The sequence below is a fragment of the Salmo trutta genome, chromosome 16 (assembly GCF_901001165.1).
Source record: "Salmo trutta chromosome 16, fSalTru1.1, whole genome shotgun sequence".
NCBI classification, from domain to species: domain Eukaryota; kingdom Metazoa; phylum Chordata; class Actinopteri; order Salmoniformes; family Salmonidae; genus Salmo; species Salmo trutta.
In genome coordinates, this window is record NC_042972.1 from 54,695,908 (window position 1) to 54,717,095 (window position 21,188).

A 21,188-nucleotide genomic window follows, 5' to 3' on the forward strand; every position below is an offset into this window, starting at 1 on the left:
TCGGTTCTGAATTGAAGTTGAAAGGATGTAATTTAAAGATGTTGAAAATATGTATTTTGCAGAATCAATGGTCAGATTTCAACTGCACATACATTCTCAATGACGTAGGCATTATATCACAATAATTACGTTTAAATCCATTTAATATAGAAAAAAGAGGAGCCAACTGAAGATCACAGCATAGTATATTTATTATTGCTCCCATCTGTCACATGCACTTACTTACTTTTCAAAAGCTTTAAAACTGTCAGCGATGATGTTCAAAGTACCTCAACCTACAGAACAGACCACTTCAACAGCAATAGCATTATCAGTAACAGTTACAGAAGTATATTTACAGAATATATTTTTCTTGCTATGACCGTGATATGTTGTTGTTTATCTACCTTAGTTGAATGCAATGATTGTAAATCGCTCTGGATAAGAGTATCTGCTGAATAACCAAAATGTAAATCAAAAACAAACACTTGCAAAGCATTCTGGTTATTATTCTAATGGGCTCCAACCCCCCAAACAAGTACAAATGTGGTTGGTCCGGACCAGACCAAATCTGAACGAATCATAGACGTCTAGGCTATGTTTCTCAATTTTGAACAGCATAGTACAGTACTGCACAGTTCAGTACAAGACAGTAGAGATTGATTCAGTAGAGTACAGTACAATTTAATTCAGTAGAGTAAAGTAGGGTACAATACAGTTTATTATACTGTACTATACTCTACTGTGCTGGACTGTATTGTACTGAAATATACTTTACTTACCATTACTTTGGTTCAGACCGGGCAAAAAAATCGGAACCAAACATAAATAAATGTCTGTTTGGGCCAAATGAAGGCCGGTTCATATTCTCTAGATAACATTTTCTTTGAAAAAAATGCACCAAAAATGCATTGTACGTCTTTTTCCACAATTTGCTCTGGACAGGTCCGGTCCCGGAGTGTCTCAACAAAATAAAGCCAAAATATTTAGGCTGACTTCATCCAGTGTTCCAAAAATTGTATTTGTGTGATATGCAAATATGTGCATATTTAATGAAATATTGCCTCATTGGCATATTGTAATACAATATACAATGTATTCAAGGTTTAAAAAGGCTTCTAAAGTTTGTAATTTCCACTTTAAAATATCAGACTTGATTTGCCCTAACAAAAAGTGTATCAACCCCTACAATAACAACAATGTTTCCTGTTGCTGCGGGATTCTCTTCCTGCTGTAGCAAACTGGCTCAAATTAAAATCTGTAGGTAAATAAGTAGGGGATTTGAAATAAAAAGGACAGTTGTTTTAGATCTATTTTACCTTATGATTGCTGGAGACAAATGTGAAAATAGTCATTTCAGCAAACTGAAAAGCATGACAGGTATTTCGGGCCTCTTTCCCACAATAAAGTATAAATAGCTATGTCGATATTCCACATTTTTATTGTAGGCCTATGGCTTCATAATTTGCAGGGGTGAAATTTGGAGACCCAAGCCGAGGCTGTAGCCTATGGAAACCTTTGCGCACTGACATTAGCGCCAAACCTACTGAGTTAATTTATGCACTGTAGAATGTTTTATTTATATGCCCTTTTGATATATACATATATATATACATATATATATATATATATATATATATGTATATATATATGTATATATCAAAAGGGCATATATATATATACACAGTATTTTAACAATTTCCATCATATTAAATATGAGTCACTATCAGTAGCCACCATCAGTAATACCCACATGCATAATAATAACTGTCACTTGTGCAGTGATCTTAAGCTTCCTTCAATTTGTAGCCTACATTTTGCATCATTCCATTACATCGTTAGTTTACCTTTCTTTCCTCTGTCAGGTCTATGCGGTTGTTCCTGAGGATCGCTAGCAATAGTGGATCATGTTAGGCTAACGTATTAGAAGTTGTGCCATAACAGTATTTGAATCATTGTGGAAGGCAGACCATACCTAGAAGTTTAAACCTGGAGCCTGGCTCACAGTTCACGATGACTGGAATGTTGTCATCACAGTTACTTGATTAGTGAGGATTAGGGAAGATTTATAGGAGTATTGTTCAACCTATTGTCCACTTTTCTCACATTCCAATATTTAATGGTTTGATCAATTGAATATGGCAACTTTCAGGATGAATCAAACTACTGTATTTTTTATTAATCAATATATTTACTGTTTAAAGGCTCTCCAACCCTGTTTATGTATGATTCATACATACTTTTCCAACCCTAAATAATCTACACGATCAGAGTATTTTAAAATCAACCCATTGGTGCTGAAAAGGAGACGTGTGTGTACGTACATCACAGGTTGTTGGTGGCACCTTAATTGGTGAGGACGGGCTCGTGGTAATGGCTGGAGCGGAATCAGTGGAATGGTATCAAATACATCAAACAAATAGTTTCCATGTGTTTGATTGCATTCCATTCACTCTGCTCCAGCCATTATTATGAGCCGTCCTCCACTCAGCAGCCTCCACTGATTTACATGGCTTAATAAAATTAAAGGTACACCAAATTTAAAGGGATGGATTTAGATAAATGTACTGAAAACCCTATTGAATTAAAACACCACAATAAATTATTTTGGCCGGCAATTTATTCAGCCCATGCAAGGGAATCCCGTCTGCAAAGCCCATTACGTACCTACATAAGGTAAGTCTGAATACCAATCACTGAGAAGTGCGCATTTCCTTAGTCTGAATTGGGCCCTAAATTAATAAATAAATCCATTCCCTGACCCTCTCCTCTCGTTGGGTGACCTGGCAGTGTCGCTCTGAAGGGATCCTTAGGGACAACTGCCTTTTTGTCCTCCAACCAGCACCAACGAGCTTCATACTGGAACATCATCTTCACCATCTAGGAGGGAGGGGATATTGGGAGAGAAGTTGAGGCAAAGCGAGAGATGGATAAGGATATTGGGGAATGACACACACGCACACACACAAACCCTGCCCTGCCACCTCACCCATTCTCAGTCCTTGTCACATTGTTAAGCTACAGCCCCCTCCTCTCGTGACACACGTCCATTGATGAATGAGCAAATTAGCAGACAGCCACGCCGGTGTCATTAAACCCCCTGGTCAAACAGAGAGACATCACAAACACACACACGCGCGCGCGCACACACACACCACTTCCCTCTAGTGCATAATGAACAGCACAAACTAACAACTCACTTTAATGGCAGCTGTAACTCTCACGGCTGGGTTATTACAAAGGTCAGAGGAATTATGGGATATTGGAGAAGCAGCCTGTAGTGTTTGGTAGAGGCACAATGGATCCATGATGGGTTTTAATGAGGGCTGGTACCGAGGCTCTTATACACACAGTCGCTAGAGAGAGGGGGGGAGGGGAGAAAGACAGAGAGAGAAAGAGAGAGAAAAACAAAGAGAGAGTGAGAAGTCAGAAGGTGCTTTTCACTCAGCCTCAGGTGTTTCCCCACCTCTCCTCTCCTCTCTGTCTGTCATCTTCCTAAGCGATCCTCTCGCTCGCTCTCTCTCCATCTCTCTCTTTCTATATTACCATATTTTGGCTGGTGGCTGCTTTGTTCACTGATCTGTAAAACTGTAGAAACTGAAATTATGACATTCATAACACGCTCGTTGGAGGGCATTAGAATAAAACGAATCATATGGATCATAACATTAATCTGTCCAGTTATTATGTCTCCTAAACGGAGAGAAAGAGCAGCTGCAGGCACTGCTGAAGGGTGGCAGATGGTGTTTAAAAAGAGAGGTAGAGAGGAGAACTCGAGACAGCACCACGGGCAACAACTCTCCACCTTGCGCGCTGGTTGGGTTCAGCACCATGGACAGTGACACAGAGTAGCGTGCCGACTCTGGCGCATGCAAATCAGTGTCTCATTCTGACCTGGACAACCAGGTGTGTTTCATCTCGAGGCAATTGACATTTCCTGATCAATATGTGCCAACAGATCCAGACACTCTGGCCCTGGAGGACTGGAACTTGGCACCTCTACTGTACAGACACCGCTACACCTGCACCTGGCCAAACGTAACCATGTGTTGTCCTCTCTCTTTCTTTCTCTGTTTTCTACAGGGGGATAGCTGGGAAGAAATGTGGCAGCATAATTCTATCTGCAGAGGAGCTGGGAAACTGTAGAGTAAGTAGAGCTACTATTATCTTATGACAATACTATCACTAAAAAGTAGACTGTAGACTGTGAGCACCACTATCTTCTGATATTCCTTTTGACTGCCTTGTCACTACTACAACTTAAGCATAATTCTCCAATAACTGTTACCTGTCACTGCATATCTTTATACTGTACTGTATGTAACTGCAGAGAAAGCACAAATCTACCTTCTTAGATTACCATCGCTGTTACGGCACACAATATCATATAAATATCATAGCACTGCTGCTTACTCTTACAACTGCCTATACCCCTCAAATTCAAATCTGGACCTTGAAGCCAGTCCCACTGCTTTTTTTCATTGTTTACATCTAAATTAGGGACTGATTTAGACCTGGGACACCAGGTGGGTGCAATTATATTTGTCCGTTAGAACAGCAAACCAGCAGTACTCCAGACCTTGTAGGAGGGTAAGATTGGAATACCCTAGACTAATCATATCATTGCTTATAGCTGATTTATAACGGAGATATTACCGCTTATCATTGCTTCTAAGACATCCTTAATAGCTCATCATGTTGACACTGTATTCAGTGTTAGTCTGTTACTGCCCGACTGTCTGATTGTAGATACAGTGTGAATAAGGTTTCTAGCTACAGTACTCCCTTTAGATGTATGCAGAACGTTATAGTTGACTTGAGGCCAAAATGTTCAGACAGATTTCACAGATCAGAATGATGGAATACATACATATCCTTGGGTCCTTGGGTCCTTGGGTCTACGGGTCACAAAGTGAAGCACTTACTTATTTAAGCACATGGGATCCATAAAGGAGACAAACGGGATATACAGCACAGAACATCCTTGGAGTTGTCTGGGAGACTTTCAAACTAGCTGAAAGACAGTTGATGTTTATAACCTTTATAAGCGTTTAGTGAAGCAACAAAGGATGTAGCGTCCCTGTTCAGCTATTAGAATGGGATGGGGCTGATTTATCCGTATACACGCACACACACAGATTCACATTCTCTTAAGCTTACCGTATGCTTCCCAGTCTAAACAGTTTGTGCACACAAAACAAATTCTTGAGGCAAGTCAAAGTGCGGTAGCCGAAGTCTACGCCCCTTCGTAGGTGATTGGTCAACAGTATTACACCTTTTAGGAGTGGGAACATGAAGTGTTTGTTGTCATGGAGTGAGAGACGACTAGTTTTCAAGCACATTTCTTCACTTGCGAAATATTGCACCAAACATCATAGTTAGATTAAGACTAAGACCTCTTCGGCCACAATGTCAAAATAAATGACAGAGTTCCTGATACTTCTTTGATTCATTTAGTCTTTTGAGGAATTGTTTCTGGCTATCTTGTTGCTACGGTGGCCCAAGAGGTACAAACAACAGTAATATTGCAGTTTTTTTCAAATTTTTTAGCCGAGTTCTGCTAGGTGCCAACCGAACCGATGTATGCGGCCACCTTTACCCTAATAGTGGACACAACTGAATGCATTTAACCGAAATGTGCATTCCGCATTTAACCCAACCTCTTTGAATCAGAGAGGTGTGGGGGCTGCCTTAATTGACATCCATGTCATTGGCACCTTGGGAGCAGGTGTTGTTGGGGGGGTTAACTGCCTTGCTCAAGGGCAGAAAGACAGATTGTTCCACCTTGCCGGCTCGGGGATTCCAACCAGCGACCCTTCGGTTACTGGCCCAACGCTCTTAACCACCTAGGCTAGTTGTCACTGTAGCCTTGGACGTGTGTGATATATCAGTGGAACGGTGTGTATCTAATGAAATGACACAGTGAGATGATGAGAGGAGGCTGAATGGTCCCCTTGGCTCTCCTATCTCTTCTGGCTGTCCTCAGCTTCTACAGGCCCTCCACTGGGCTCCACTGAGCTATGGCACGACAGATTATATCTATGTCATATCTAAGCTCTGTCATCTCTAGGCTCTGTAATCTTTGTCATGTATATGGCTCAGTACTAGGCTAGATCTGACACTGATGTGAGACACATATAGAGACAGACAGAGAAAGAGGAGCGGTAGGGAGGGAGAGAGGAGAAGAAGAGAAATAGATGGGGGAGAGGATAGGGAAATAAATACAGAGAAGGGACATAGAGAGAAACATACAGGGAGAGATGGAGAGAGAGAGAGAGACAAAGAGAAAGAGAGAAGAAATGACAGACCGAGATGAAGGAATCAATAGTGGATTATATTGATGCTTTGTGCAGCTCTGGCTGTAATAAAAGCTGCTACAGCTAATCGTAATGTGTGACTAAATGGGCTTTAATTAAAACCCAGCCGTCTGACTGACCTTGTATCAAACTGACTGGGGGACAATAACGTTACAGTACAGCTGTTAAAAGGACCAGTAGACTAGTCACTGACTAGCAATATGTACAGTAACAAAGCCGGTACAGTGAGAGAGACCACACACACACACTCACGTACACAAACACAGCAATGCATGCACACACACTCTCCAAACACACACATTTACAAACATACGCACAATATACATACCCCCTATAGTAACCCCATGTGGCACCAAACAAACTAACACGGGGATTTCTTATCATGTTTCTCTCATCCTTCTCTCCTCCTTCCCCAGCCTCTTCCTTCAACAGGGGCTCTAAATGAACCACAATGTCTTTCTATATTCTCTCTCTCTATTTCTCTCTCACTCTGCTCCATGTGTCTTTCATGCCTCCCTCCATTAAAGCAGCAGGTATAGAACTAGCAGAGGACTTGCATCCCTTCTGTCCTTCCTGCCTATCTCTCCTTGCATTCCAACTTACCACCACTACCCACCCTGTTCCCTTATTTCTCTAAAAAGCCTTTATTCATCCCCTTCTCTCTCCTCTACACCACCATCACCCACCCTGTCCCCTTCTTTCTCTACCAACCCTTTCTTCATTCATCACCACCACCCTGCTGCCTTCTACATTACCAAACCTTTCTTCATCCCATTCCCTCTCCTCTTCACCACCACAGACATGACATATGATACCCAGCATTCACAATACCAAGCTTTTCAGATCTCACTCTCTCCGTCATTCTCCTCTACCTCCTGTGTGTTCACCCCCCTTGGCATTTGTCCTATTTTGTTGCCTTACAACCTAGAATTAAAAATTTTTTTTTTGGGGGGGGGGGGCGGGGGTTATAATTTGATTTACACAACATGCCTACCACTTTGAAGATGCAAAATATTTTTTATTGTGAAACAAACAAATAAGACAAAAAAACTGGAAAGTTTTCACCCCCCTAAGTCAATACTTTGTAGAGCCACCTTTTGCAGCAATTACAGCTGCAAGTCTCTTGGGGTATGTCTCTAAAAGCTTGGCACATCAGGCCACTGGGATTTCTGCCCATTCTTCAAGGCAAAACTGCTCCAGCTCCTTCAAGTTGGAATGTGTTCCGCTGGTGTACAGCAATCTTTAAGTCATATCACAGATTCTCAATTGGATTGAGGTCTGGGCTTTGACTAGGCCATTCCAAGACATTTAAATGTTTCCCCTTAAACCACTCGAGTGTTGCTTTAGCAGTATGCTTAGGGTCATTGTCCTGCTGGAAGGTGAACCTCCGTCCCAGTCTGAAATCTCTGGAAGACTGAAACAGGTTTCCCTCAAGAATTTCCCTGTATTTAGCGCCATCCATCATTCCTTCAATTCTGACCAGTTTCCCAGTCCCTGCCGATGAAAAACATCCCCACAGCATGATGCTGCCACCACCATGCTTCACTGTGGGGATAGTATTCTCGGGGTGATGAGAGGTGTTGGGTTTGCGCCAGACATAGCGTTTTCCTTGATGGCCAAAAAGCTACATTTTTGTTTCACCTGACCAGAGTACCTTCTTCCATATATTTGGGGAGTCTCCCACATGCCTTTATTTTTTTCTTTAAGCAATTGCTTTTTTCTGTCCACTTTTCTGTAAAACCCAGCTCTGTGGAGTGTACGGCTTAAAGTGGTCCTATGGCCAGATACTCCAATCTCCGCTGTGGAGCTTTGCAGCTCCTTCAGGGTTATCTTTGGTCTCTTTGTTGCCTCTCTGATTAATGCCCTCCTTGCCTGGTCTGTGAGTTTTGGTGGGTGGCCCTCTCTTGGCAGGTTTGTTGTGGTGCCATATTCTTTTAAAAAATGTATCACGGATTTAATGGTGCTCTGTGGGATGTTCATAGTTTTGGATATTTTTTTATAACCCAACCCTGATCTGTATTTTGTTTGGAGAGCTCATTGGTCTTCATGGTGCCACTTGCTTGGTGGTGCCCCTTGCTTAGTGGTGTTGCAGACTCTGGGGTCTTTCAGAACAGGTGTATATATACACTGAGATCATGTGACAGATCATGTGACACTTAAATAAAGTCCACCTGTGTTCAATCTAACTAATTATGTGACTTCTGAAGGTAATTGGTGGCTCCAGATCTTATTTAGGGGCTTCATAGCAAAGGGGGTGAATACATATGCCCACACCACTTTTCCATTTTTTATTTTTTAGAATTTTTTGAAACATGTTATTTTTTTGAATTTCACTTCACCAATTTGGATTATTGTGTGCATGTCCATTACATGAAATCCAAATAAAAATCTATTTAAATTACAGGTTGAAATGCAACAAAATAGGAAAAACGCAAAAGGGGATGAATATTTTTTCAAGGCACTATACGTGTCATGGAAGTGTCACAGCTCCTTAATGAGGCTGGAACAGCCATAGAGATCCTACTAAATTACTAGAGGGCTATGGCATAAACCCTAAAAGTTCCAGAATGGGCAGAAAATGGCAGAAACTGTTTTGTGGTCAGGGATAAATCCAACCCGGTGCTGCCAACTCTCACACATTGGCCGTGAGACACACACATTTGACCATCTTGTCACACTCTCAATGCATACCTCATATCTCACACATTGAAAAGTACTGCTTTGATTTTTCTAATTAGTCCATTGTATTGTCTGCGCATTCTTTTCAACTGTGCTCCAAATCGTTTTGAAGTTCGAGCGTCTGCGCCTACAATTGTACATCCCATGCAGAGTCTCTATCATTGTCGTGTCTTGCCACAGGACTATTTTTTGTACAATGTTGGCAACAAAATTAGGTTGATGTTACTCCCGTCCCTATTGCAGAATGCAGCCTTTTGACAGCATGTACTAAAGTCGATTTAATCCACACTTGCATTAGTCCCCTTGTTTGTTGATTGGCATTTATGCTGTGACAATGAAAAGCCAGCAGACAGACATACAGTATGTTTTAGCAGGGAAGTTTGGTAGGGTGACTTGATTTGTAACTATTCAAATAATTTTGTCAAACATTGTAAACCCAAAATTGTACGTTTTATTCTAGAAATAATTGAGTTAGGGTGTGAGGGTAGATTTATGGCATCTTGTCTTCAAGAGATTTTTATTATTTATTTACTTTATTTAGCCTGATCAGAGGAACAACTCTCATTCTTAATAATGGGCTAAAATATGGGGTAGTTACTGTGCTTGGCAGCAAGAAAACTACTGTTATTCACCACACTTATTTTATTATTCCACTTCTTCCCAATTTTGCCGTTGTAATCACATATTTGAAATCTGACATGCCTTCTTGTGTCTTTTGAAAATGAGTTATACGAGGCAACTTATTTTTGCAGTGATTCATGGACTGTTTTAAATAAGTCATACAAATAATCAATGGACATGAAATGCTCCAGAAATCAAAAATACATTGTCATTTTACTATTGTGCACATGCTAGGCAGAGATGGTAGGGGGACTCAACTCATAAACGCGTCATATTTTGTCTATGTAGAGTAAGATGATGGCCAGGATCTTCAACTAGTAGGAATAAACTACCTGAATACTGATATTAATTCGATTTTTCTTCAAGGTTGGGTGATTTATGTGAAATTAGCCCTATTTTAAATTTGCGACTTCGCCCAAATTACAAAATGTTTGTGTCCTTACCTTGAAAGCAGTCTATGGACAATGAGACTGCAATCTATGATTTGGTTACCGACTGCCCTCAACCATTAATATTAAAAGATCCTATGCAGAGCCTTGCTTTAGCGATAAATCAAATCAAAATCAAATCAAATTTATTTATATAGCCCTTCGTACATCAGCTGAAATTTCAAAGTGCTGTACAGAAACCCAGCCTAAAACCCCAAACAGCAAGCAATGCATGTGAAAGAAGCACGGTGGCTGGGAAAAACTCCCTAGGAAAAACTCCTGAGAAAGGCCAAAAACCTAGGAAGAAACCTAGAGAGGAACCAGGCTATGAGGGGTGGCCAGTCCTCTTCTGGCTGTGCCGGGTGGATATTATAACAGAACATGGTCAAGATGTTAAAATGTTCGTAAATGACCAGCATGGTCAAATAATAATAATCATAGTAATTGTCGAGGGTGCAACAAGCACGTCCGGTGAACAGGTCAGGGTTCCGTAGCCGCAGGCAGAACAGTTGAAACTGGAGCAGCAGCATGGCCAGGTGGACTGGGGACAGCAAGGAGTCATCATGCCAGGTAGTCCTAGGGCTCAGGTCCTCCGAGAGAAAGAAAGAAAGAAAGAAAGAGAGAATTAGAGAGAGCATATTTACATTCACACAGGACACCGGATAAGACAAGAGAATACTCCAGATGTAACAGACTGACCCTAGCCCCCCGACACATAAACTACTGCAGCATAAATACTGGAGGCTGAGACAGGAGGGATCAGAAGACACTGTGGCCCCATCCGATGATACCCCCGGACAGGGCCAAACAGGCAGGATATAACCCCACCCACTTTGCCAAAGCACAGCACAGCCCCCACACCACTAGAGGGATATCTACAACCACCAACTTACCGTCCGAAGACAAGGCCGAGTATAGCCCACAAAGATGTCCGCCACGGCACAACCCAAGGGGGGGGCGCCAACCCAGACAGGAAGACCACGTCATTGGCTCAACCTACTCAAGTGACGCACCCCTCCCATGGACGGCATGGAAGAACACCAGTAAGTCAGTGACTCAGCCCCTGTAAAAGGGTTAGAGGCAGAGAATCCCAGTGGGAAGAGGGGAACCGACAAGGCAGAGACAGCAAGGGCGGTTCGTTGCTCCAGCCTTTCCGTTCACCTTCACACTCCTGGGCCAGACTATACTTAATCATAGGACCTACTGAAGAGATAAGTCTTCAGTAAAGACTTAAAGGTTGAGACTGAGTCTGCGTCTCTCACATGGGTAGGCAGACCATTCCATAAAAATGGAGCTCTATAGGAGAAAGCCCTACCTCCAGCCGTTTGCTTAGAAATTCTAGGGACAATTAGGAGGCCTGCGTCTTGTGACCGTAGCGTACGTGTAGGTATGTACGGCAGGACCAAATCGGAAAGATAGGTAGGAGCAAGCCCATGTAATGCTTTGTAGGTTAGCAGTAAAACCTTGAAATCAGCCCTTGCCTTAACAGGAAGCCAGTGTAGGGAAGCTAGCACTGGAGTAATATGATCAAATTTTTTGGTTCTAGTCAGGATTCTAGCAGCCGTATTTAGCACTAACTGAAGTTTGTTTAGTGCTTTATCCGGGTAGCCGGAAAGTAGAGCATTGCAGTAGTCGAGCCTAGAAGTAACAAAAGCATGGATTAATTTTTCTGCGTCATTTTTGGACAGAAAGTTTCTGATTTTTGCAATGTTACGTAGATGGAAAAAAGCTGTCCTTGAAGCAGTCTTGATATGTTCTTCAAAAGAGAGATCAGGGTCCAGAGTAACGCCGAGGTCCTTCACAGTTTTATTTGAGACGACTGTACAACCATCCAGATTAATTGTCAGATTCAACAGAAGATCTCTTTGTTTCTTGGGACCTAGGACAAGCATCTCTGTTTTGTCCGAGTTTAAAAGTAGAAAATTTGCAGCCATCCACTTCCTTATGTCTGAAACACAGGCTTCTAGCGAGAGCAATTTTGGGGCTTCACCATGTTTCATTGAAATGTACAGCTGTGTGTCGTCCGCATAGCAGTGAAATTTAACATTATGTTTTCGAATGACATCCCCAAGAGGTAAAATATATAGTGAAAACAATAGTGGTCCTAGAACGGAACCTTGAGGAACACCGAAATTTACAATTGATTTGTCAGAGGACGAACCATTCACAGAGACAAACTGATATCTTTCCGACAGATAAGATCTAAACCAGGCCAGAACTTGTCCATGTAGACCAATTTGGGTTTCCAATCTCTCCAAAAGAATGTGGTGATCGATGGTATCAAAAGCGGCACTAAGATCTAGGAGCATGAGGACAGATGCAGAGCCTCGGTCTGACGTCATTAAAAGGTCATTTACCACCTTCACAAGTGCAGTCTCAGTGCTATGATGGGGTCTAAAACCAGACTGAAGCGTTTCGTATACATTGTTTGTCTTCAGGAAGGCAGTGAGTTGCTGCGCAACAACTTTTTCTAAAATTTTTGAGAGGAATGGAAGATTCGATATAGGCCGATAGTTTTTTATAATTTCTGGGTCAAGATTCGGCTTTTTCAAGAGAGGCTTTATTACTGCCACTTTTAGTGAGCTTGGTACACATCCGGTGGATAGAGAGCCGTTTATTATGTTCAACATAGGAGGGCCAAGCACAGGAAGCAGCTCTTTCAGTAGTTTAGTTGGAATAGGGTCCAGTATGCAGCTTGAGGGTTTGGAGGCCATGATTATTTTCATCATTGTGTCAAGAGATATAGTACTAAAACACTTTAGTATCTCCCTTGAGCCAAGGTCCTGGCAGAGTTGTGCAGACTCTGGACAATGAAGCCCTGGAGGAATACCCAGATTTAAAGAGGAGTCCGTAATTTGCTTTCTAATGATCATGATCTTTTCCTCAAAAAAGTTCATAAATTTATTACTGCTGAAGTGAAAGCCATCCTCCATTTGCGAATGCTGCTTTTTAGTTAGCTTTGCGACAGTGTCAAAAAGAAATTTCGGATTGTTCTTATTTTCCTCAATTAAGTTGGAAAAATAGGATGATCGTGCAGCAGTGAGGGCTCTTCGATACTGCACGGTACTGTCTTTCCAAGCTAGTCGGAAGACTTCCAGTTTAGTGTGGCGCCATTTCCGTTCCAATTTTCTGGAAGCTTGCTTCAGAGCTCGTGTATTTTCTGTATACCAGGGAGCTAGTTTCTTATAACAGATGTTTTTAATTTTTAGGGGTGCAACTGCATCTAGGGTATTGCGCAAGGTTGAATTGAGTTCCTCGGTTAGGTGGTTAACTGATTCTTGTCCTCTGACGTCCTTGGGTAGGCAGAGGGAGTCTGGAAGGGCATCAAGGAATCTTTGGGTTGTCTGAGAATTTATAGCACGACTTTTAATCTTCCTTGGTTGGGGTCTGAGCAGATTATTTGTTGCAATTGTAAACGCAATAAAATGGTGGTCCGATAATCCAGGATTATGAGGAAAAACATTAAGATCCACAACATTTATTCCATGGGACAAAACTAGGTCCAGAGTATGACTGTGGCAGTGAGTAGGTCCAGAGACATGTTGGACAAAACCCACTGAGTCGATGATGGCTCCGAAAGCCTTTTGGAGTGGGTCTGTGGACTTTTCCATGTGAATGTTAAAGTCACCAAAAATTAGAATATTATCTGCTATGACTACAAGATCCGATAGGAATTCAGGGAACTCAGTAAGGAACACTGCATATGGCCCAGGAGGCCTGTAAACAGTAGCTATAAAAAGTGATTGAGTAGGCTGCATAGATTTCATGACTAGAAGCTCAAAAGACGAAAACGTCATTGTTTTTTTTTTTGTAAATTGAAATTTGCTATCGTAAATGTTAGCAACACCTCCGCCTTTGCCGGATGCACGGGGGGTTTGGTCACTAGTGTAACCAGGGGGTGAGGCCTCATTTAACACAGTAAATTCATCAGGCTTAAGCCATGTTTCAGTCAGGCCAATCACATCAAGATTATGATCAGTGATTAGTTCATTGACTATAACTGCCTTGGAAGTGAGGGATCTAACATTAAGTAACCCAATTTTGAGATGTGAAGTATCACAATCTCTTTCAATAATGGCAGGAATGGAGGAGGTCTTTATACTAGTAAGATTACTGAAGCGAACACCGCCATTTTTAATTTTGCCCAACCAAGATCGAGGCACAGACACGGTCTCAATGGAGAAAGCTGAGCTGACTACGCTAACTGTGCTAGTGGCAGACTCCACTAAGCTGGCAGGCTGGCTAACAGCAAGGCTCAATCAAGGCTAACACAACAAGGCTCAATCTCTGCTTCCAACCTTCCACTGTTTCTAACATTTCCCTGTCTCCCGATCTCATTACTATCTGAATAGTGTCAAACCACCTAAAAAAATATTTAAAATATTAGCATACTTTAAATGTAATGCCCCCCAAAAATCTCAAAGTAACAAAGTCGTCAAATTTTGAGTGTTCATTTAATATAAGGCATCCTGAATACACCTGTCCTGTGTTTTATTTATTTATTATCATAAAAAAAAGTTTTTTACCCTGGCCTAAGCCATGTCGTAGAATTGCAAGAAATGAGCTTTAAAACAGTAAAATAGTCCTGGGGGAGGACGTCCAGTCCAGCAGTTGTGTCAGGGAATGAAATTCACGTAGAAAATCTCACTCCAAACATTCTTCAAAAGTTGGCAGCCCTGAAAACCAGTCTAATAGGCCTCTCTCTCATTTACAGGTTGGAACATCTGTTTTTGGGAAAGTCAGGGAATTTTTTTTCAGTAGAAATGGCGCAAACCAAGAGCAAGTCCTGTTGTAGCGTACCTCTTTGTTCAAATTCGGCTCGCACTTTGAAGTCAACCCGGGATGGGCTGGCCTTGGTTGGCTAGCTCACATTGTGTTTCCACTGCCTCCAGAATATAGAAATTATTTCATTTTGCTAGCTAGCCAATGTGGCTATAAAAACAGCTTTAGCTTAGTTTCGAAGAAAGACCTTTTGTTTATGTTTTACTGGAGAATTACTTTTGATGTACCAGTATCAAACATTTGTATAACTGGCTCCTTGTTCTATTTGTTGCCTGTAATGTGAAGCAGCTGCCATGACTGCAGCAACAAAAAAACGGAAAAGGTTATTCCCAGAAAGTCCCCTGCAATTTGTCTAAATCCTATCATAAACTGATTTCAGCCAGTGTATGTATGTCTGGGGATTGACTGCATTGTTTGAATGTGATGTTGGTAATCATTCCTCTAAAACGTCTAGCTAGCTAGCTAACAAACATACAGTGCAGATAATCTTCAAATTCATTGTTTTACACAATATCTTAATCACAGCACTGGCAAACCATGGTTGACCAACTCCTTTAGCAAAATGGCTGACCTTTTATACCATCATACAGTAGATGTGGCAAAGATGTCAATGGAAAGCAGACTCTGGGGGATTGCAGAAGGATGCGGGATTGGCGCACATTCAACAAATCTGATCTGTGGATATTCGTCAAATACGTCATGCCTTCCAGTACCAGTCAAAAGTTTGGACACACCTACTCATTCACGGGTTTTTCTTAATTTTTTACTATTTTCTACATTGTAGAATAATAGTGAAGACATCAAAACTATGAAATAACACATATGGAATCATGTAGTAACCAAAAAAGTGTTAAACAAATTAAACTATATTTTATATTTGAGATTCTTCAAAGTAGCCACCATTTGCCTTGATGTCAGCTTTGCACACTCTTGGCATTCTCTCAACCAGCTTCATGAGGAATGCTTTTCCAATAGTCATGAAGGAGTTCCCACATATGCTGAGCACTTGTTGACTGCTTTTCCTTCCCTATTTGGTCCAACGCAACCCAAACTATCTCAATTGGGTTGAGGTGAGGTGATTGTGGAGGCCAGGTCATCTGATGCAGCAATCCATCTCCTTGGTTAAATAGCCCTTACGCAGCCTGGAGGTGTGTTTTGGGTCATTGTCCTGTTGAAAACAAATTATAGTCCCACTAAGGGCAAACCAGATGTTTTTGGGGGGTTACTACATGATTCCATATGTGTTGTTTCATAGTTTTGATATCTTCACTATTATTATAATATGCAGAAAATAGTAAAAATAAAGAAAAACCCTTGAATGAGTAGGTGTGTCCACACTTTTGACCAACCTTAGTGATAGCATTCCCATTTGGAACAATGTTAAACTAAGGCGCTAATGCTATCCTGACATTGATCCAAATGGGAGTGCTGTTGCGCTAACACTGACCAACACTAGCACTAGTTTAAACATTGTTCCCAATGAGAATGCAAAGGCGCTAATGCTAGTCTGAGTTAGTAGCCGGACATTGCTAGTTCTCAGTGCTCCCTCCACCAAAGAATGGTACCTGTATTCAACAATCCAAGATGGTGTCTCTGTTGCCCTGAATGACCTTCCAAATTCCCTTTTCAACTGTATTACTGCTGATCTGAAAAAACTAAGCACTATGAACAAAAATAAGCAGTATAGTGGGTATGGAGATGACAGAGGAGCTAGAGGGAGTGGTGACCATGTTAAGTCAAACCATAGAAGTAGAATGTATAGACAATGTGAAATTCCGTTCTCTTATATTTATTTTAGAATGGACTGAGTCGATTTTAATCGCTCCATAGGAAAGATACAGACTCCGTCCCAAATGGCACCCTATTCTGTAGATAATGCATAAAACATCTTATGTACATTTTCCCCTTTTTCCATTAACATGTCCTTACATTTAAAGCAGTTGCACAAAGCATAATAAGGTCAAATGTATCCTTAAATTAAGTGAAAAGGTTAATGGTGCCCATGAGGTCCCTTGAGTGCTTAATTCAGTATGAATATCAATCTAAACAGCATTTCTGTGGTGGTGAATGTTGCTTTCCTCTGCCCTGTTTACAGAAGTAAAACATCTACCATTTACATAGTTAAATAATGGAAGATGCACAATAATGGCTTCAAAGCTATTTGGCTTGCTAGCTAGCTACTCTGTGTAATCTAGTTTGTCGAGCTAGAAAGGATTAGAAACAAGTTGAGAAAAAAGTAACTAAAAGAAAATTGTTTTATTATCATCTGAAACAATTCACTTCTCCTGTCTTGAATATAGAAGTTCTATTTTGCGGTCTCCCAGAATAAATGCGATCTCTTTGACGAGGCGTTCAATGTTGCCAACTATTCCTCAGTCAGCATCGCTATTGGCGCCTTGATTTGTTGCTAGAAGTTGCTAGATGACGTTTTGCCATTGCCATGACAATGTCACACCACCAATTTGTCTTGCTGCGGCACAGCTGCAGTACCCGTCATAGCGTTTTTGTCCCATCTCCCACCCCCTCCACTCATGCTGTGACATTGCTGTGACTTCGCTGTGACTTCTGTTGCAGACAGCTTTTCCCACGCTCGTTCGCGGCAGAATTCAGTGGGAAAAGTCGCTAAATGCTATCAGAAACGTACAAACCCTTGGTGTCAAAACTCCCCAAAGGCAGCCTGAGAAGTAACGGAATTTGTCACTAGGCTCTTTTACAGTATGTACAGTAAACATATACAGTACAGTAAGTACAGTTTTCCTTATCTAAATGTTGCAGAGAATGTCCTCTTTCAGATGCTCTTTTCCCAGGGTTGATAAAAGATAGAGCCAAATGTTTGATGCATGTAAATAGTCACAAATCCTTCAGATCGTCGGTGTCCGATGTCGTAAATCATAATTTGTCAAAATCAGTTTTAGCTCAACTTCAGATCAGTGTTGCTCAGCCTCTGATCAGCATGGTTGCCCCATTCCTGTGCAGCAAGGGTAACCGATGTGAAATGGCTAGTTAGTTAGCGGTGGTGCGCGCTAATAGCGTTTCAATCGGGTGACGTCACTCGCTCTGAGACCTGAAGTAGTTGTTCCCCTTACTCTGCAAGGGCCGTGGATTTTGTGGCGTGATGGGTAACGATGCTTCGTGGGGTGTCAGTTGTTGATGTGTACAGAGGGTCCCTGGTTCAAGCCCAGGTTGGGGCGAGGAGAGGGACGGAAGCTATACTGTTACACAAGCATCTTGTTTCTTGACCCAGATCATCATGAATGTCACTAATTTATTTGTATAAATGTTTTGTTGACGTGTTTTACAAGTTTGAGACCCATACCTAGGAGAATACATGAATGGTAGAAACATTCCGTTAAATAGTATTTTAGTGATTTCAAACGTCGGGCCACCGTGGAGAGGAGTGTGTTTGTACTCACTGAACACAGCCTGCAGTCTAAGTTTGACTGGGAGTGATAATGAGACAGGACCTAGGACAGACACACACACAAACCATGCACAGCGACACACACACGTTCTCCCTCTCACCCAAACACAAACGATCACACTCACACAAGGCAGATCTGCTTCAACATTAAAAAGCCATTAGCAGCCTCAGGCCCTCCAACAACAACAGGAGAGGTGTTTATCTTCCTGATGCCCACTGCCTTGGCTGTCTGCTGGCACTTCAGCTCTTTAGATAACAAAGCTATTCAATCTGTACTCCCATGGTAAGATTAGCCAGCTACAAACTCTGCCCGGGCTGATTTATAAGGAGCTCGTACAGAATAATGGTTCTTTTTCTTTTTGCCTCTGTGTCCCAAATGGCACACTATTCCCTACATAGTGCACCACTTTTGACCGGTGCCCATTGGGTGCACTGTGCACTGTTTAGGGAATAGGGTGCCATTTGGGACTCAGGCCATAGCTTCTTCAGAGTGTCTGAAGCAAACAAACATAATGGTCCCCAGAGAGAGAGACAAAGTTAGACAGACAACAACAGTAATTTAGAATAACGCTTGAATTATTCAAGTCTTACTGCTAATTTACATTTTTAAAACCTCTCTGGGGTATGTGGGACGCTAGCGTCCGATTTCAAAAAGGCTTTACGGTGAAAGCATAACGTTAGATTATGTTAGGACAGCGCCGAGACCACACATCCATTTTCCAAGCAAGAAGAGGCGTCACAAAAACCAGAAATACAGCTAAAATGAATCACTAACCTTTGATGATCTTCATCAGATGGCACTCATAGGACTTCATGTTACACAATACATGTATGTTTTGCTCGATAAAGTTCATATTTATATCCAAAAACCCAATTTTACATTGGCGTGTAATGTTCAGAAATGTTTTGCCTCCCAAAACTTCCGGTGAATGAGCACATCAATTTACAGAAATACTCATCATAAACGTTGATAAAATATTCAACTCTTATTCAAAGAATTATAAATACACTTCTCCTTAATGCAACCGCTGTGTCAGATTTCAAAAAAGCTTTACAGCGAAAGCACACTTTGAAATAATCTGAGTACGGCGCTCAGTCACAAAACCAAACCCGCCATTTTGTGGAGTCAACAAAACTCAGAAATAGCATTATAAATATTCACTTACCTTTGATGAGCTTCATCGGAATGCACTCCCAGGTATCCCAGTTCCACAATAAATGTTCATTTGTTTCGATAAAGTCCATCCTTTATGTCCAAATACCTCCTTTTTGTTTGCACGTTCAGTCGAGTAATCCAAATCCACTGTGCTCGCGCAGTTAGTTCAGACGAATAGTCAAAAAAGTTAAATTACAGTTTGTAGAAACATGTCAAACGATGTATAGAATCAATCTTTAGGGTGTTTTTATCATAAATCTTCCATAATATTCCAACCGGACGATTCCTTTGTCTTCAAAAAAGAAAAGGAACACAGCTAACTCTTACGGGAGCGCGCACCACTGAGCTCATGTCATTTTCTCAGTCATCTGATTCCAATGGCTCTTATTCTCTCCCCATTCACAGTAGAAGCATGAAACAACGTTCTAAAGACTGTTGACATCTCGTGGAAGCCTTAGGAAGTGCAAAATGACCCCATTGACACTGTATGCTGGATAGGGAATCACTTGAAAAACTACAAACCTCAGATTTCCACACTTCCTGGTTGGATTTTTTCTCAGGTTTTTGCCTGCCATATGAGTTCTGTTATACTCACAGACATGATTCAAACAGTTTTAGAAACTGCAGAGTGTTTCCTATCCAAATCTACTAATAATATGCATATCCTAGCTTCTGGGACTGAGTAGCAGGCAGTTTACTCTGGGCACCTTCTTCATCCGGACGTCAAAATGCTGCCCCCTACCCCGGTGAAGTTAAAGGAGAAGTTAGCTTTTTTACAACCAATTCTGTATTTTGGATGTAAATGGCATGATTTATAGAAGTGTCCAGACATAATTTTTCTTGTGATTTCACTTGTTCTTGAGAAACTTACCCCAACCAGCGATACACTTCCTCATCCTCGTTCTGTACCCAAATACACAATTTTTGAACTGGAAACGCTCTCAATGTAGTGATGCAGGTCTTTAGATGTTGTACTCATGAAATGGTGTGATTCCAAACTTTATCCACAATGTTATATCCCATTTTGTGCAACTCGAGTGGTTTTCCCTATCCAGCTGTTCCATTCTCCGTGTAGCCTGTTGCTAGAATGGACAGATGTTTAGCTCGAGTTGCAACAAAATGGAATATACAGTGCCTTCAGAAAGGATTCAGACCCGTTGACTTTTTCCACATTTTGTTATGTTAAAGCCTTATTCTAAAATGGATTACATTCGTTTTTTCCCTCATCAATCTACACACAATACCCCATAATGACGAACCGAAAACAAGTTTTTAAATGCAGTCCCTTTGTTATGAGACTCGAAATTGAGCTCAGGTGCATCCTGTTTCTATTGATCATCCTTGAGACGTTTCTACAACTTGATTGGCGTCCACCTGTGGTAAATTCAATTGTTTGGAAATGATTTGGAAAGGCACACACTTGTCTATATAAGGTCCCACAGTTGACAGTGCATGTCAGAGCAAAAACCAAGCCATGAGGTCAAAGGAATTGTCCGTAGATCTCCAAGACAGGATTGTGTCGAGTCACAGATCTGGGGAAGGGTACCAAAAAATGTCTGCAGCATTGAAGGTCCCCAAGAACACAGTGGCCTGTCATTCTTAAATGGAATAAGTTTGGAACCACCAAGACTTTTCCTAGTGCTGGCTGCCTGGCCAAACTGAGCAATCTAGGAGAAGGGCCTTGGTCTGTGAGGTGACCAAGAACCCGATGGTCACTCTGACAGAGCTATAGAGTTCCTCTGTGGAGATGGGAGCACCTTCCAGAAGGACAACCATCTCTGCAGCACTCCACCAATCAGGCCTTT

The 21,188-nt window shown here is 41.6% G+C and overlaps 1 protein-coding gene across 3 annotated transcripts in view; it reads left to right on the forward strand.

The window, feature by feature from the left end:
* LOC115151054 (copine-5) overlaps positions 1 to 21,188 on the forward strand; it is a 205,996-nt gene that overhangs the window by 130,492 nt on the left and 54,316 nt on the right. For all 3 annotated transcript variants that reach the window (XM_029694996.1, XM_029694994.1, XM_029694995.1), the window contains one exon: positions 4,063 to 4,126. In XM_029694996.1, coding sequence (XP_029550856.1) covers positions 4,063 to 4,126 — 64 coding nt within the window. The remainder of the gene's footprint in view (positions 1 to 4,062; positions 4,127 to 21,188) is intronic.